The sequence below is a fragment of the Heterodontus francisci genome, chromosome 20 (assembly GCF_036365525.1).
Source record: "Heterodontus francisci isolate sHetFra1 chromosome 20, sHetFra1.hap1, whole genome shotgun sequence".
Taxonomy (NCBI): Eukaryota; Metazoa; Chordata; class Chondrichthyes; order Heterodontiformes; family Heterodontidae; genus Heterodontus; species Heterodontus francisci.
This window is the reverse complement of record NC_090390.1, coordinates 38,258,763-38,277,263: the sequence shown is the minus strand read 5'-3', so window position 1 is coordinate 38,277,263 and position 18,501 is coordinate 38,258,763. Positions and strand designations below refer to the sequence as shown.

General features: G+C 40.0%; 1 protein-coding gene across 3 annotated transcripts in view; it reads left to right on the top strand.

Moving 5' to 3' along the window:
* The window catches only part of LOC137380584 (exocyst complex component 6-like), a 275,778-nt gene that overhangs the window by 115,964 nt on the left and 141,313 nt on the right, over positions 1 to 18,501 (top strand). For 2 of the 3 annotated variants that reach the window (XM_068052624.1, XM_068052626.1), the window contains exons 15-19: positions 896 to 1,005; positions 5,032 to 5,143; positions 13,163 to 13,297; positions 14,113 to 14,292; positions 15,020 to 15,049. In XM_068052624.1, the coding sequence (XP_067908725.1) occupies positions 896 to 1,005; positions 5,032 to 5,143; positions 13,163 to 13,297; positions 14,113 to 14,292; positions 15,020 to 15,049 (567 nt within the window). The remainder of the gene's footprint in view (positions 1 to 895; positions 1,006 to 5,031; positions 5,144 to 13,162; positions 13,298 to 14,112; positions 14,293 to 15,019; positions 15,050 to 18,501) is intronic. The other variant, XM_068052625.1, reaches the window with a different exon arrangement.

Below are 18,501 nucleotides of genomic sequence, written 5' to 3'. Positions count from 1 at the left end.
AAGGGAAATCTATTTAACTGGAAATCTTTACTTCTCCGAACCCTCCTTCCCTGACCTTCCAAAATACTAACTAAACTTCAAAAATATCACTTGCTTTATTTTTAAATCCATCCATAAATTTTGGGATGGGTTGTTGTCCTTTTGCTGTCAAAACATAATGCTTTTTGATATCAAAAGGTGCAGTCGCAGCATTGTAACATTTTTCTTTCAATTTTATCTCTTTACCAGACGCCTTCAGGTAAAATGAAAGAAAAGGAAACCAACCCGCCGAACTCTCTGTTCCAGAAGGCCAAACTGTTTTGTCCATCATTAAAAATTAATTGGGTGATATTGCAGTGGATCTAATATAGTTACTTACAGTTAGCACATGCAACAGTGCTCATTTTATCATATTTGTCCATTGACTGCAAATTTGAGTCTGAATGGGCCTGTGAAGTAATCAAGAATGTTTCACATTTCCTCCTTGTTTGGCTATTTGTTGACTATTTGATCAATGATCTTGTGTTTCTGTTTCCTCACATTTCCCTTTTAAAATACCCCACTTCTTCAGGGTGGTTTGGTTGCAAGTTTTTCCAGTCACTTATTCATAATTTTAATAATTTGTAACGGTGAGATCCTGTCATATTTTCCTGCATATAGGAGTGTAATATTATAGCACTCTTTTTTTCATTTATATGAGAATTATTAAAGGTATTTAGTTAAGTTTGATTACAAGTCAAAAGTGGGATATATCTCAGACCTGCTATTTGGATTCTTGTGCAGTAACACTAGTCTATAGGGAATCACAGGGCCATGAGAATATATTCATGTTTGTACAGTATAATACTCTGCAGTTCTAAATATTCAAGTATATATTTTTTAATTGTTCTAACAAAATACTTTGATTTTTGTACAGCAACCTTTCCCAAAGAGGTTCCCAGTGTCTCAGTCAGTACCTGAGATCTACAAGGAGTTCAAAGAATTCATTTATGCAAGCCTTAAATTTTCAGAATCTCTTCATCGCAGGTAAGCTTAAAATAGATCAAATGGAAATGTCATTATGACATGGCTGGGAAGGAAACTTAAAATACATTTGCCAATTTCAAATTTGTTGGAGTTTTTACATACTTATTGGAGATTTAGTAAAACTAAACACGGGTGAGAATTGCCAAAGATATTTAATTACATAATCCTACACCGAAAGTCTTAATATGATGTCAGTTATATTTACACCATTTTCATGGTTACAGATGCTGATTACGTTATTTTTTTCTTCAAATTCAAACTTATACAAAATAATTACATTTGTCAAAACTGCAATTTAATGAACATTATCATATCAATGTATTTTTTATGCCACATAAAAGGTGAAATCAACAGTCTCTTTTATTTGTTGGCTAATACTATTGTTTAGCTTTTAGGTATATATCCCATTTCTCTCTTTTCTCTCACTTGCTCTCTGTCCTCTTCTGCTTCCATGTCCTGTTGATACCTAGTGTTGGGTGACCTGAGTGGTGAGCAATAATTATAAAAAGTAATATTCAACTTAAAAATCACCCATGTGCAACAAAATCATGACGTTGGAAGTAACTAACAAATTATGAGTGAATGTATTAAATGTTTTGCATTTAGCATATGTCTACCATGAGTTTTGTCCATCACAATTCAGCCAACATGCCTGGGTATATGCAAATTTGTTTACACTGGAACCTGATTTTGACGAATATATATTCGAGTCAGAGCAACAGATTACAAGTCAAGAGTTAGGAAACACAAAAACCAGAGCAAGCAACACAACTAGATATATATAGATATAGAGCACTAAGAATTACTGGGCATATGAAGACAATAAATTAAGCATGAACGATCAACTCATAAAAGAAAGGAGAAGCTGAGCCAATACATTCAGCTGCCATTTTGTTTCTTTCACCAGGGTTGAGTACTTATGATGGGAAATAAAGTTTGTACATAATAGGCATAAAACAATTCCAAACTGTGCACGAAATTGATTGACATTTTCTATATGGATGTATTTTCTGTATTTGAAATCTCTAACAGTTTCTATCAAAAGACTTTGCCTGTGTGAGAAGCCTGAGTTTTGAGTTCAGATCCCCAGTGTTGGGTGAGAACACTATAGCTAGCAAGATTGGCGCTCCTCATCTGCTTGCACATACAAGTTCTACAAATGTTTATGATGGCAAAATTGGATAGTCAATGTGTACCAGAACTACATTTGTAAGCACCCCCATGGAAAATTAATAATAAGAAAAACCGCTTAAGGAACTATTTTTAAGCCAGTGAAAATAGCTGAAATTTTCTTTTGTATTGTCAAGCAAACCCTACCTGCCAAGACTGAGGCACACATTATTTCGTTACATGAACATTAAAACTTTAAAAATTGCACTCTCTGACTGAACGGACATTTGCACAGTACCAGACAATGTGGAAACAAAGTCCCTGTTCCTCCAATACACAGAAGTGGTCAGACCACACAGAAGTGGTCAGACCAGTTTTAACCACATGACTGGCTGTTGCAGAGTTGGACAAAGCCGTGTACTCATGGAGTAAACACCTCTCCTGGAACTGAAGCAAGAACATCTCCTCTCCTGCCTGTCTGCCTACTTCATCTCTTCCCACAGAACTGAATCTTGTGAAAACACATGAAATTAAAAGAGGGAGATTTCCTACGTGAACAAGGTTAAGACGACGACTGGGCCCCAACGAAGCGCAAGACCATATCTTCAATCAAGGAATACAGCAAGCTCGAGAAACAGTAACAAGATATTGCCTCAAACTGTTCTACTTGGCTTTTCTCTTTTCTGTCCCTATTTTGCATGTTTATATCGCGTGTACATGCTAGCATGAGTGCATTGTTTATCCGTAGGCGTGCACTGTATTGGAGTTTGAGTTTAAGGTTTAATAAATTTCATCTTTCTGCTTTAAACCAAAGAAAACCTGTTTGCGCTCAGTTCTTTGCCATATAATTGGAATTTGTAAACAAGAATTTGCACAAAGTGGGAGCTCAAAACAGTGTGTTAAAAATTAAACCCTGTTACAATAAGACCAGGTAAAGATAGCAAAAGACCCCTAGACATTGCTCACCTGGTCATAATAGTATAAAACCTAAAAGACCAGGTATAAGAGAGGCCCAGATTTTTCATTTCCAGTAATGGTGAATGCAGAGAAATTCGCCTCTATTGAGGGCCGCAATGACACCGCAACTTCTGGCGATATCAGTTACGCTAAAACTCCGAAGTTGCAGTACTCTGGAGTCCACCTTGATGGTCCCGCCTCTCCGATGCTTAAGGCAGGTGGGACCATTGGTGCAAGAATTTTGCCTATTTGCCCACAACTTGCATTGATTTTTACGTGCAAAGAGTTGATGATCACAGGCGTAAGTCAGAAAGAAGGACTAAATTAGTGAAAATTAAGTCTCGGGCAGGATAGTAGCGATGCAGATATCAGTACTAAAATCACAGTTCTTCACGAGTCACTGCCATGAATGAAAGAGGGTCACAAATAGGGCTGAATTTTTACAGCTGCGAGCTTCAAAAGGTGCGTGGCGCACGTGCAAGACGTGTGCCGTGGACCCGCCACGATATTTTGTGCGGGGCCCATTAACATGGAGGTTCCGCCCACCCCCAATGACTTAGAGTGGGCGGGTGCTCCATCCCTGGCAATGGCATCTGGTGCCACCATGCCGGTGCCATTTTTAAAGGGCTTCAGGTCCTGCCATTGTATGTAAATTTTTAAAGGCACAGGTTTGTGAAACAATTTTTTAAAAAAATATTTAGTCACACTTCCAATCCCCTCTCCCACGCCCCCCCCCCCCCCCGCCTCATGAATAATGACTTCATTATTTTTCATGTCCCCCCAAAAAATGTAAATTCACGATCCCGACCTCCACCCAATTACCACGCCCCCCCCAAACTTTCTGTACTTCGGCCTTCAACCCCTTCCCACCATCCACTCAGTCAATCGCATTCGTTTTTGCCACTCTCACATCCCTCCTGCCCTAAAAAATTCACTCTCCTCCCCGCCCCCTCACCAGTGTTCCACCTCGGATCTCTGAACGGAGAGCTGAAGGCGTGAGACTTAACGGCCACCATCCAGAATATTGGCGTGGGACAGCTGTCACTGCAAGCTAAGTAATTATTGTGCAATCATAATTTACATGTTGTTTTTTTCGCCACGGGGCGGGGGTGTTGCCCTGAGGCCCCGCTGCTGCCAGTAAAATGGGGCAGGGCCTTCCTGGTGGCGAGGCCCGTGACTGGCCCCTCCCAGAAGGATTTTCTGGGCCCCTCCCCCCACGCCACAACCCCCCAAAGTCATTGGTGGGGAGGGGGCGGGGGGACAATAAAATTCAGCCCATAAAAGTCTGGCTCCTGTTCCATGTCTTCAGGTTGTGATGTCACCTAGGGGGAGTAACTTCACTGGCATTGCGCCTTGCTGGAACACCGCGCTATTTCTCCCAACTTTTAGGCCCTGCTGCAACAAGAAGAGGAAGTTTTCGTTGCAGCCTATAATCCAGGTAAGTATTGATTTTGTTGTGCAGTCAGCGGTGAACACTGCTACTTCACCACTGACCGCAAACTCCAGGCCATGAGCTCTTTAACTATTTCCGTTATAGCATTCCTGCAAAGAATCTTCAGTTATTATACATAAGTGGTTGCTTCCAGCATGTTACATATGTGACAGCTGTCTTTGTTTACACTAAGAACTTATACTCAATAATTGTTCATATACCACCAACCATGTCTTTTCTGCTATTGTATACACCGATTTTGTTTGTGGAGGAGGTTAGTCACTTGTTCATTGTTGTGGATGGCACTGCAGCTAAAGTATTTCTAATGATTTGATTGTAGAGATAATCGATATAATGTGATGATTTTGAAGTATGTCATTTTAAGTCTCTTTTAAAAATGCCTGAAAGGCATAGTTGGTACACATTTGACAACATATTTTAACATGGTGTTTGCAGGTTGTTGTAAAAGACTCTTGATTAGGCAGTTTTACTGAGTGCATCCAATTTATGCCTATTCTGATCTTCAGTTCAACAGAAATAGATGATATGCTCAGAAAATCTACCAACCTGCTGCTGACTCGAACTCTGAGTGGATGTTTACAAAGCCTGATCAAGAAACAGCACATAGGTTTGACTGAAGTATGTCTTTAACACACCTAGAAGGTTTTATATTTGTAAATAATGCCAATCAGTTGGTTGTATGTTACTACCAGACCATTGGTATCAAATTGAGTAGTTGAAATCTGATGCCACATGATGGGTAGCCACTCAATTCAGTTGTTACATATGCATTAACATGATTACTAATTCGCTTGTCCACTAAGGAAGAAGAACCTACAAAGGGGTATTATTGACCATAATTGGCAGCAGTGTCTTGTAAGCAACCAAGAAGTTAAGTGATCAGTCTTTCTCAAATGGTAGGTTAGATCCTGAGTGTACAACTTCTGCTTTCAGTACCTTAGTCCTGGATTAGGTATCACATTGCAAAGCAGGAGGATATACCAGATTCAGCCAAGCAATTGTGCAATCTATACTGAAGGCTTAGAGGTTGCAAATTAAACTCTTGATAATTGCTGTTCTTCAAGACACACACGACTACTAATCCTGTAATGGACCAGTAAGCACTGGCCATAAATTGTATACTTAGCCTAACATCTTTCTCAAAACCAACTAATTTGCTTTAAAATCTTTAGGAATTAAAGTAATGTCGAGCAGAAAATTACAAGGCTATTGCCATTAACTGAAGAGTCCTATAGTAACGAAGATCATGGTGGTAAAATCAAGTCAGTTGAAGTTTCACCAGCTAGGTTCAACCTGTTGTCATAATTCTGTTATGTTCAAAATTACTGTTACAACATTACGATAGAGTCAGTCTGTCCACCAATATCTTTATGATGTCAAGCACAGTTAAAATGCACTTCACAACCAGTTTTTAAACCGGAAACATTTTATGTCCGTTTTATATTTACTTTTATTTAAGATTAGAGAGTGTACAAAATAACTGTGTACCTGCAGAGCTCCAGCTTGAAAACACATCCCTTGCATCTTTTATCACTTAAAAATACTTTTTAAAGAATGTTACTCATTAGAAGGTAGGAATGAGAATAGGTTATTCATACCTAGTACAGTACTTGCTTTTCTTACTAGGACCTGGATCCATGAGTACTGGCTGTCCTCTGATATCTCCCACAAATTACCTTTTGATGCCCTTGTCCCCAGTAAAACCCTTACTCTCTCCCACCCTGATCATTGCACTTGATAGGGTCCCCATCTTCACTCCCTCAAGTTCAAGAAATGCAGAATTAAATAATATCTGCCGCACACCTGGTTTAGTCGTTCATCGGCAGATCCATCTATACCAGATTGAGCACTGTTAGGCTGTGCTCTCTTGGGCCAAAACTGTCGTGCCCTTGCCCTTTCGCTGCCCTAACCCTGAACCCACATCTTTCCCTCATGCCCTCTCCACATTCATCTTGTCCATGTGATCCACATCCTGATGTCTCAACCCTATTTCCATTAAACTGCTGACCACCAGCTTTGCCTTCCTGGTCCCATGCCAACAGTCCCCCTCCCTTTCAAAACTTCCGTCCTCACCCACCCCCCACCACAAATAAAGCCTCCAGCAGTCTCTGTGCTTATAAACTGCCACTTCATCTCTAACCTTCCTTTCCTTTCCAGAGTCCTTAAATATTTTGTTGCTTCATTATTCTGTCAATCTCTCCCACCACTCCATTCTTGATCCTTTCCAAGCAGATTTCTGCCCCTGCCAAGGCACTGAGCTGGCCCTAATCACTCACAAATAACATGCTTTGACTGTAATTGTGGTAAGCTATCTCTCCTCGCCCTTCTTGACCTCTTTTTGCTTTGGTTGACCACACCATCCTTCTCTAATGCTGTCCTCTGTTGTCCTGCTGAATAAAACTACCCTCCTCCTTATCCAATCATAGCCAGAGAATCTCTGCCAATGGCTTTCCTTCCTGCCTGAATAGATTTTTACCTCTGGACCCCCAAAGATCTATCCTTTTCCCCTTCCAATTCCTTACCAGTGTGCTGTTCCTCAGCGACATTATCAAAATGCATGATGTCAGGTTCCCCATGTGCTCTGATGATGCCCAGCTCCATCTCAATCCTTCCACTGTCTGTGTTGTTGGCCTGCTTGTCTGACAGCCAGTCTTTGGGCTCAATTTCCTTTCTTTAAATATTGGAAAGACCAAGGCCATTGTTTTGGCCTGTTTCCCCCACAAACTGTCTCCTTGCCACCAATTTATTTGCCTCTCCAACCACTGTTTCAGGTTGAACCAGACTGTTGGCACCCTCTGCATCCTATTTGACCTCCATTTGAGCTTCTGGCTCTATTTCCTTACCATCATGAAGAGAGTGAACTTCCATCCTCATAACATCACTTGTCTCTGACCCTGCATACCTCATCCTCTGCTGAGAATCATCTATGCTTTCATCACCTCCAGACTCTACTATTCTGCTGCTCTGCTGGCTGACCTCCTATTCCCCCACCCTATATAAAATTGAGCTTCTCCAAAGCTCTTCTGTATCATAAACCTACCTGTATCTGAGCCCATGCCAAATCCTGCTCACCTATCACGCCTATGCTCGTTGGCCTACACTGATTTCTGCTTCACCAATGCCTCCATTTCACATCCCATCACAGCGGTGCCCTTCCTGATCTTTGTACTTTCTCCAGCCATGCAACCTCCTGAGATCTCTTCTTTTCTCCTACCTGGTCTTTTTGTGCATTCTTCATTCCTTTCACCCTGCCATTGGTGCCTGCTCATTCAGCTGTCTGGGTCCTAAACTGGAATTGCCTTCCTGCCTCTCTCTCGTTTAAGACCCTCCCTTAAAACCTACCTCTTTGACCAAACTTTTAAATACCCCTTCAACAAAAGCACTTTATAAATGTTAGCAGCAGTTGTAGTTGTATTATTCATTTGTTAGAATCGACAGTGAGTGTCTATGGACTATTCAACAGTGAGATATCATATTCCAAATCTGCTTTTCACCTCCATCTTTCATACACACACACTTCCAGGAGACGCCATTGGACAGTGATGGATTAGTGAGTTTATACAAGGAGTAACTGAGCCACGTAGAGCAGAAAATTTGAAGGTTCAGCTACTGATCTGTTCGAAGTTCGCTGGTGTTTGCCAGGGTGGTGGTAGGGATTATATAATTGGCCTCGGCTCACTGGATTAGAGAAGGGAAAAGCATCCAGAGTTCCCATTCCTGATTACAATGCATATTGCCACACAAATGTGCGTGTGCGTGGCCCTCGGGCAAGAACAGGATTGGGCTTAGCTTTGATGTCACCTAAGGATGAAAGAAATAACAGCCAGTACTCATTGCTGGGACTGACAGTTCCTCAGCCAAGTGGTCATTGTTCTTGAAAGGAGGTATATGCCAGTAGTCAACCCTTCAGGTGGCAAATGGAAAACCTGTGTGGGGGTAAAAAAAAAACTAGCATGGAATATATCGCATTTACCTGGGAGTAAGCAATATTACAAATATTCTGTCACAATAATCCTAGTGGAAAAGGAAACCAGCTTTATATATGCACTGATTTTCACTAATATCAAAAAACAATAAAATATATTCAGTGTCTCATTAACTTTACAGTGTAATCTACTTTTAGTGGTCACAGCTTGTCATTGTCCTGTGAATATGTTTGTCATGATTTCCAAATCTAATTGTCTGAAACTTTTTTCTACTGTCTGTGTTGATCAGTAAAAGTTGATTGTACGGATTTGATTAATTTAGCAATGCACCTTTGATCGTGTGGGCATCAGCAAAGGTTTGTACCTCTTTTGCATGTAATTAGTGGTTCAGTTATTGATCTCAGTTGAGCTCCTAAAACTGGACTTGACATCCACCCTCTCCGTAGCTGATGCAGTATATACAATCTGCAGAATGCACTGCAACAACTCACCAAGGTAACAAGAGCAGCAATGTCATGGGAATGCCATCACCTCCACGTTTCCTTCCAAGTCGCACACCACCCTCATTTGAACATATATTGCCATTCCTTCATCATTGGAATTCCCTACTTGGCACCATCACTATAATAACTGCAGTGGTTTAAGGAGAAGGCTCACTACCATCACCTTAGGATAACTATGGTGGGCAATAAAATACCACCATAGCGTCACCACATCTTGAGAACAAATTAGTTTCTCTCTCTCAATTCCTGCTAACTTACTTTAAGCTGATATACTGGTTCAGTGCTGATCTGTTGTTTACACTAGAGAAGTTGCCAACCAGCACAGCTGCTGAAACTGCCATTGAGTAGCGCTGTTTAACAACTTAATCAGTATTCATTGGTCCTTTTTAAACAGCAGAGCTGTGCTCGGCTTAGATACTGGTTTGCAACACTGATTTTAGAGTCTCTTGGGACATTGTCTGTATTTTAGAAGTTTCATCAGCTGCACATTGGGACCTTTTATACATTTTATTAATCAGCTTTTTAAATTGTCAGTCAGCGCTGCTCAGCTGTTTAACAGTGCCACTCAACAGCATTGTAAACAGCTGAGTGCCAGTCTTGCAGTGATATTAAACTTTAAAGTGTATTCTTTCTTCTGCCACTTTAGCCTATTCCTTGTCAACCAAATTTTCCCAGTGCTGTTTTGGGCTGAGAGCTGGGCATTGTAGGATTGACCCTTTGATTTATTGCTCATGCAATATTAGTGATCCACTTCAGCATCTAGTCAAATTAATCATTATGACGAGATTCCACTGCTATGAAACCTGTTACATAAAATTGAAAATCTGTACCACGAATGTTGAAGCCATGACCAGTGCTTTGGGTTTAAAATTTTTCACTTTTTTGTGTGATGGATAGACATTAAACAACAAACGCTAAATTAGTCAAAAATGAAGTAACATTCTGCTTAATGCACAAAGAAGTACTAAAAGAAGTTATTACAACATTTGAACTCTCTTTTGCATGCGCAGACACAAACCACCTCCTCCCCCCCCCCCCCACCCTTCCCCATTCTAAGCAGTGTGCAATCTCCATTCCCATACATACACACCATCTCTGAGCTGTTGTTGTTTTTTCTTTTTTATCATTATTCTGCTCTTTGGCTCGACTTAACAACTCCACAGTACTTCTTCATACCATTCTTACTAATGCTTCCTTGATGACTGGGTATTATTGGCTTCATTGTGTGTAATTTTTAATTTGTCAAAATAATGTTACAAAGATATCTCAGATATGCGGGTTAATTATAATGGTAATTCAATTTTTGTTCACTTCAAGCTTAACATGGTTGAGATCAGGACCAGTTGAAAAGTTAGCAGTTGTAGGTGACAGTATAATCAGGTTTTGGAAGAGTTTAAAGTGCCAAACTTAAATATCATTTCACATAAGACATGTAGTTCTGTCTGTACAGCATAGTATGTTACTGAACTCTTTCTGAATAATTTTTTGCAAAAAATTGTCCAGTTACCATTGTTAACGTTTTTTTTTTCTTTATAGTTGTATTTGAATTTGGTCCCTTGCAAAGCAAATTGTAATGCATTTCCTTACTGTTGGGTAGATAATGTATACTTGCTAAACAATTATAAAAGAATAGTGCTGCATGGATCTTTTGTGCATACTATTAAGTAGCTCAGTATAGTATCTATTAAGCATATATTGTTACTGATGGTTAAAACCGTTTTGGAGTTTTGAGCAAAGTGCTTATTATTTTATAAGAAGTTGCCTAGAAATGCATTGCATTAAATTATTTCAACGAGAAAGAAAAATTCCAAGGGTGGGACCCGCCATCTGTGGTTAACTAAAACAGTTAAAGGTAGTATCAAACTTGAAGAAAAAGCCTATTATTAAGCAAAGATAGGAGGCAGATCAGAAGATTGGACAGAATATAAATAACGGTAAAGAATGACTAAAAGATTGATGACGGTAAAATTAGAGTACGAGAGAAAGCTAGCTAGAAATATAAAGACAGATATTTTAAAAAGAAAAAGTTAACAGGGTGTTGGTCCTATAGAAAGTAAGTCTGGGGAATTAATAATGGATAATCAGGAGATGGCAGCTGAATTGAACAGATATTTTGCATCGGTCTTCACTATTGAGGATACAAGTAACATCCCAGTATTAGATGTAAGTCAGGAAATGGAAGGGAGGGAGGAACTCAAGAAAATTACAATCATCAGGGAAGTGGTACTGAACAAATTGTTGGAGCTGCAGGGTGACGAGTCATAGATACAGCACTGAAACACACCCTTCGGCCCACCGAGTCTGTGCCAACCAATAACCGCCCGTTTATACTAATCCTACATTAATCCCTATTCCCTACCACATCCCCACCATTCTCTTACCACCTACCTACATTAGGGGCAATTTACAATGGCCAATTTACCTATCAACCTGCAAGTCTTTGGCTGTGGGAGGAAATCGGAGCACCCGGCGGAAACCCACGCGATCACAGGGAGAACTTGCAAACTCCGCACAAGCAGTACCCAGAACTGAACCCAGGTCACTGGAGCTGTGAGGCCACTGTGCCACCCCAGGATCCCTGGGTCCTGATGGACTACATCCTAGGTTGTTAAAAGAAGTGGCTAGTGAGATAGTTGATCTGTTAGTCTTAATTTTCCTAAATTCCCTAGATTTGGGGAAGGATCCATTAGATTGGAAAATAGCGAATGTAACTCCTTTATTCAAAAAGGGAGGAGATAGAAACTACAGGCCAGTTAGCTTAACATCTGTCTTGGGGAAAATATTAGAAGCTATTTTTAAAGATGTTATAGCAGGGCATTTAGAAAAATTCAAAGTAGTCAGGCAGAGTCAACATGGTTTTGTGAAAGGGAAATCATGTTTAACCAATTTATTGGAGTTCTTTGAGAGAGTTACATATGCTGTGGATAAAGGGGAACTGGTGAATGTATTGTACTTAGATTTCCAGAAGGCATTTGATAAGGTGCCACATCAAAGATTATTGCAGAAAATAAAAGCTCATGGTGGAGGGGGGTAATATATTGGCATGGATAGAAGATTGGCTAGCTAACAGGAAACCCAGAATAGGCATAAATGGGCCATTTTCTGGTTGGCAAGATCTATCGAGTGGTGTGCGACAGGGATCAGTGCTGGGGCCTCAACTTTTTACAATTTATATAATTGACTTCGATAAAGGGATCGAAGATATGGTTACTAAATTTACTGATGAGACAAAGATAGGTAGGAAAGTAACTTGTGAAGAGGACATAAGGGGGTTAGAAAGGGATATAGATAGGTTAAGGGAGTGGGCAAAGACCTAGCAAATGGAGTATAATGTGGGAAAATGTGAAATTGTCCACTTTGGCAGGAAGAATAAAAAAGTATATTTAAATGGTGAGAGATTGCAAAGCTCTGAGATGCAGAGGGATCTGGGTGTCCTAGTGTATGAATCACAAAAGGTTAGTATGCAGATACAGCACATAATTAGGAAAGCTAATAGAATATTATCGTTTATCGCGTGGGAAATTGAATACAGAAGTAGGGAGGTTATGGTTCAGCTATACAGGGCATTGGTGAGACCACATCTGGAGTACTGTGTACAGTACTGGTCTCTTTATTAAAAGAAGGATGTAAATGTGTTGAAGGCAGTACAGAGAAGGTTTACTAGACTAATACCTGGGAGGGGCGGGCTGTTTTATGAGGAAAGATTGGACAGGCTAGGCTTTTATCTGCTGGAATTTAGAAGAGTAAGAGGCGACTTGATTGAAACGTATAAGATCCTGAGGGGTCTTGACAGGGTGGATGTGGAAAGGATGTTTCCCCTTGAGTGAATCTAGAACTAGGGCTCAATGTTTAAAAATAAGGGGTAATTCATTTAAGACCGAGATGAGGAGAAATTTTTTTCTCTGCGGGTCGTGACTCTTTGGAATTCTCTTACTCAAAAGGCAGTGGAAGCAGAGTCTTTGAATATTTTTAAGGCAGAGGTAGATAGATTCGTGATAAGCAAGGGGGTGAAGGTTATCGGGGATAGATGGGAAATGTGGAGTAATCAGTTCAGCCATGAACTTATTGAATGGTGGGGCAGGCTTGAAGGGCTGAGTGGCCTACTCCTGCTCCTAATTAGTATGTTTGTATGTATGGTAGTGTTAGAAAATGGTAACAGCTGAAAGATTCAAATAAAGTCTCAGCGGATGCATTTTTATGTTTTGCAGCTTGTACAAATCATCATAAACACAACACACCTGGAACAGGCCTGTAAATACCTTGAGGACTTTATAACAAACATTACCAATGTTTCCCCAGAGACTGTGCACACCACACGACTTTATGGACTGTCCACATTCAAGGTATGTGCAGTACGGATATGTTAAGCAATCCACATTCAGAAATTTGCCTTGTAATTGCTATAGTCATGTGTAAAACAGTTATTTAATTGTGATAATTTTGACTTTGTGTATGTACTTGTGATCTAGCACAAAGTGAACTTAAAGCCAATATCAAAATACTCTAGTAACATGAAACTTGGAAAAAATTAATTGCTCAGTTGGAAAACCTATTGGTTCACTGAGCTTTCCACATCCTTTTGGGTGACTCAGCCACTTGATAATTTGTGCTGGAACTAAATAATTGGCATATTCTTTTAATAAAAGTTTATTTTACAACCAAATGTAAAATAATTTTATATGCAGGTATACACTGATTAAACTATTCTTATGCTTTATTGGCTTTCACTTGGATTTCTTACTATGAACCAGTGTGTGTACCAAATCACTTCCAAAACTGTCTGTGTAGCACCCCAGTTGCACAGTATTTTTAAATATGTCAAAACATTTGTTTCCCTTTCTGCAGATATTTAATGTCAACATGATCGACTTTGAATATTTTGATTCATGTTGCAATTTCTTTATGATTTGCAATATCTGTTTGTTGAAAGGAAGATGGAAATAATTAAATACATTTTCAAGATATATATTTTTTCTGGAATTTGCATGATACATTATCAGGGTTGTGTTTTGTCTGCATGCACAATGATTGTTTCACAGAAGTGATTTTTAAAAATTCTTCATGTTTGGTTATAACTGAAGCCATGGTTTGGATTGAGACAGTCTTTGTTACAATAGAAATATATATACCTAAATTAATTTATTTGATTTTTTTGCAGGATGCTCGACATGCAGCAGAAGGAGAAATATACACAAAGCTTAACCATAAGATTGATGAATTCATACAGCTAGCTGACTATGAATGGACTTTGACAGAACCCAATGGTCGAGCCAGTGGTTATTTAATGGATCTTATAAATTTTCTCAGAAGCACTTTTCAAGTTTTTACACATTTGCCTGTGAGTATTAAATATGAGAACGACAATACTAAGATAACGTTCTATGTATAATTTTTTCTTGCTTTAAGATTATTCCATAGATCCTTAAACCAGTTAGATTTTCCTCTGTTATTCATGCCTATAATTTTTAAGACCATGCTGATTATAGTTTTATTTGATCTTGGCTTGAACAAGAATTAAAATGTCACTTTCTTTCCAACTGTCTTCCTTCAGTGGTTCTTATGAGCTAAAAAGCAAACTGGCTTCACTGTTGGAAGAGAATTTCAATTAGCTGCAAGGTGGCATTAATCCAATTTTCAAAGATCTCCAAGTGGATTGAGAAAACAGTGGCTGTATTTATAAAATGTTGCACTTCTGGTCTGGCTTTGATATTTAACTGCTTTCAAAATCAGACAAAATAATGTTTAAAGTAAGAATTACCTTTTTATTGTGCTGCAGAACTGAATGATAGAAATGTTTTTGTTTTAATTTGCCACATAACACACACCTATAAATCTAAATATGATGGGAATGTGATTAGTACACAAAATTATGGCCATTAATGAAAGGGATTGATATGGATGTTCTATGACTTTTGTATTGTGAAGATGTCCATCTAGCAGCTGATCTAATTAGTAATGGTATGCTTTGGTTTTACTTTCCTTTTTATTATTGGTGTTCACACTTCTTTCCACACCTGTTTACATTTGATTTTTTGTTTTGATTTCCTTGCTGGGTTCCTTCTCAGAATAACGTCAATCACCATGCAGCAATGTCGGTGAGTAGCTGAAGAAAGCATGCACATCTGAAGGCTATGAACTGGCTACAGGCTTGTTGCTCAAGTCAAGTAACCTTCAATATAAATTTAAAAGTCAACAACTAAACATGTCCTTCCTCCCCCCCCCCCCCCCCCCCCCACTACTGGCTTTTGCATAGTCTGTATAGAACAGACGGAATTGGTTAACAGTAACATTCTGTGATAAGATAGCCTTCAAAATGCATCTCTGTTTGTTGTAGTGGCCATTGGTTGTGTACAACAGAATTAGTCCTTCTGCTCAAAGATGGAAAAATCATATAAATGTGTTTTTGGCTTAAATAATGTACAGTAACATTAATTGCTTGAAACAAAAGCTTCAGGCACCATAAACATTTATTTTTTATTAAGATTGATTAAAATATAATCTTGTGCTGCTTAGTACGCTCTGTTATGCAGCCTTGCAGCTTTGGAAGGCAAAATATGAATTTAAGATGAAACTTCGTAGGTTTATCAAGGATTTTTGGTTTGTTCCTATGTTGAGGAAATTGTGTATTATTGGGATACCAAAGCGTTAGTATGCACAATCTACCAGTGGCATCCTATCTTCCTTTGGAATAGGAGAACTATTTTGTTTTTCTTACAAAGATGTGAGTTCTGTTGCAACCAAGTGATGCTGTGATTTCTGGTTACAAAATACTGGTGACATGACACACAATTTTCAGTCAGCATTCAATACTGCTTGTGCTTTATGCAACAGAAATTACTGAAGACTAATAGTTTAATATTTTTTATTAACTGTTAATATATTGGACATAGCATTAGCAATAATTCTGAGTGTTTATGATATAAAACAATTAGCCTAAAAAGCAAGTGTTGATTCTGAAGACTAACAATTTGTTCCATTTATTCAAAGAAGCTGTGGCAGTATGATGAAGCAGATAGTTCTCTTAAAATAAACCATTCAGTTTAAAGTTTGAAAAACCGCTTTCTCTCTTCTGTGCACTGTGTAAGAACAATTACGAATCGAAAGAATTGTAATTGTATACATGGAAAAATCTGCTTTTCAACCCTTCCCTTCGTCTAAACTCTTATTTCCAAACCTCTTGACACTGTAATGTGAGACACCCATGTGGGAACTGTCTGCATTTTATGCAGATATTCAATACCTTGGACCCAGTGCCCGATTGTCCACTTTTGCAGATCACAGTGGAGATTTTGAACTTTCTACGCTTCACTGAATACCCCAAGAGCCATTGTACCTTCATTGTAATGGGCCCATCTGCTCCACTTGCAGCACTACCTTCTGCCCATACGCCTCCTTTCGGAAGTGATGTTGAACAAAAGCATTGTATTTGTCTGTATTAAAACGTAAAAATAATTCTATTGACCTGTGACCCGGAGAAGAGGCGGGAATGCCTGTTTACAGGATAGAGAAATCGCGAATTCTTGTGCCGAGTGTGAGGTAACACTCAATCCCCCAGTGTGGCCATGGTAGTTAAAAGCTAAGACGAGTGATGAGGGATGAATTGGACAAGAGTGCTAGTGTGAACTGATGTAAAGTGGAGAAGAGTACTAGTAGAACTGTGGGAGGAGGAGGGTAGTGCCTCTATGAGCAAAAGGAGAGAGGAGGAAGTGTTCCTGTGTGAACTGGTGGAGAGAGAGAAGTATTGCCATGATCTGAGGGAAGCAGGAGAAGAAGAGAGAATGGAAAGGGAAGGAAGGAGACGAGCTCCAGTGTGAACTGAACACTAGAGTAAGGAGGAATGTCCGTGTGAACCAAAGGGATAAAAGAAAACCCTTTTAAAACAATTTAACAGTCAAATTTAGCAATGGAATACCAATGTATATCCATATAAGCCAAGAATTCTTCTGCAAGAATTGAAGGGAAAATCCCTGCAATTTTTCCCATAATCTGCTATACAATTTGGAATGTTGAGTGTACCTGCTGCATAAGTCAGTACAAGCCTATGCCCCACTATACTTTAAGTGAAATTATATGTTCAGGGCTGTTTTTAACTTATCAGCTTTCTTGTGGTTGTCAGTTCTATTGAAGCTCTTTAAGAGTCAGCTTTAGTTAGTTTTCTACTTCGGCATGTATGAACGCAGACTCCCAACATATTACCAAAATGTAGTTCATTGCTTTTTAATAGTGTACAACATTTTAATGCTATTGTGCTACCCTCTGAAGAATGGGGCTAACCCCTCACTAGTGAAGAGCTATATTCCCGCTTGAATAAAACATTTCCAGAATGGCCTAAGTTAGTATTTGTCTTTCACTTTTATTCCATGTGAAGTGATTTTGGAGTCTTGCATCGGTCAGTGCACATCATACTTTATGCACAGTTAGTAATGCTGGTAAAAGAGACCCACATGTCTCAAGGTGGCAAAGATGCCTCATGTTTGTTGACTTGTGTTGCCCCCTCCATATGAACCAAAGTGCAATGCCTCAGTGACGTGGGAACAATACACCAGCAGCTAATAGTTTTAAATTTGTACAAATTGAAGATGATCTATTGACCACCTCCTTGTGCTACAGTCCCTACCCCATTTCCCTGGTAGGCATGTACAGAAGATGCTAGAAATATTCAGCAGGTCAGGCAGCATCTGTGGAGAGAGAAACGGAGTTAATGTTTCAGGTTGATGACCTTTCATCTGAACTGTCCAGCTATTTGTCGTTGAGCCATCAGTGCGAAGTCAGACCCCAGTAATTGAGGCTGGGGAGCACCGAGCGCGGGGGGCTGGAGCCCAGTAACCCTAGCCAGGGGCCGGAGACGAGTAATGGCGGCCGGGGAGCAGCGAGAGCCAGTGGCCGGAGCCTAGTAAACCAGGCGAGGGAGAAACGAGAGCCGGGGGCCGGAGCTCAGTAACCCAGGCCGGGGAGCAATGAGAGCTGTGCACTGCAGCCTATTAATCGAGGCCCGGGAGCAACGAGAGTCCGAGGTGTAGCCCAGTAACCCAATCCAGGGGGCAGCAAGAGCCGGGGGCTGTAGCTCAGTAACTGGAACTGGGGGATGGGGCCCAGTAAGCAAGGTTGGGGAGCAGCAGGAGCCGGAGATGGGGTTCAGAAGCATTAAGCGCTGGCTGTGTGCGCAGCAACAGGCTGCAGGTATTGTTTGATGGGTAAAGCTTAATCAACTCCCTGAAAGAACATTTTTACAAAGTAGTCATGCATCTCATCCTGCTTGAAGAAAATTTTCATTTCCGCTAATCACCTCCGTCCCAGGGAAAATGGCGCCGAAACGAAATGTGCCCCACCTGCCTCCGCGTGTGCCAGGCACTGCCCACCAAATATACCCACCAACAGATGCGCCCTTTAACTGACCAATCAAAACAGTGCAGACAGACAAAAAACTGCATATCATTATTATAATAGCTTAAAGTAATTAAATTTTTAGCTCTCCATCTCACTCCCACTCTGACCTTTCCATCCTCTGCCTTCTACACTGTTCAAAAAGTTTCTGACTGTTCCCGGC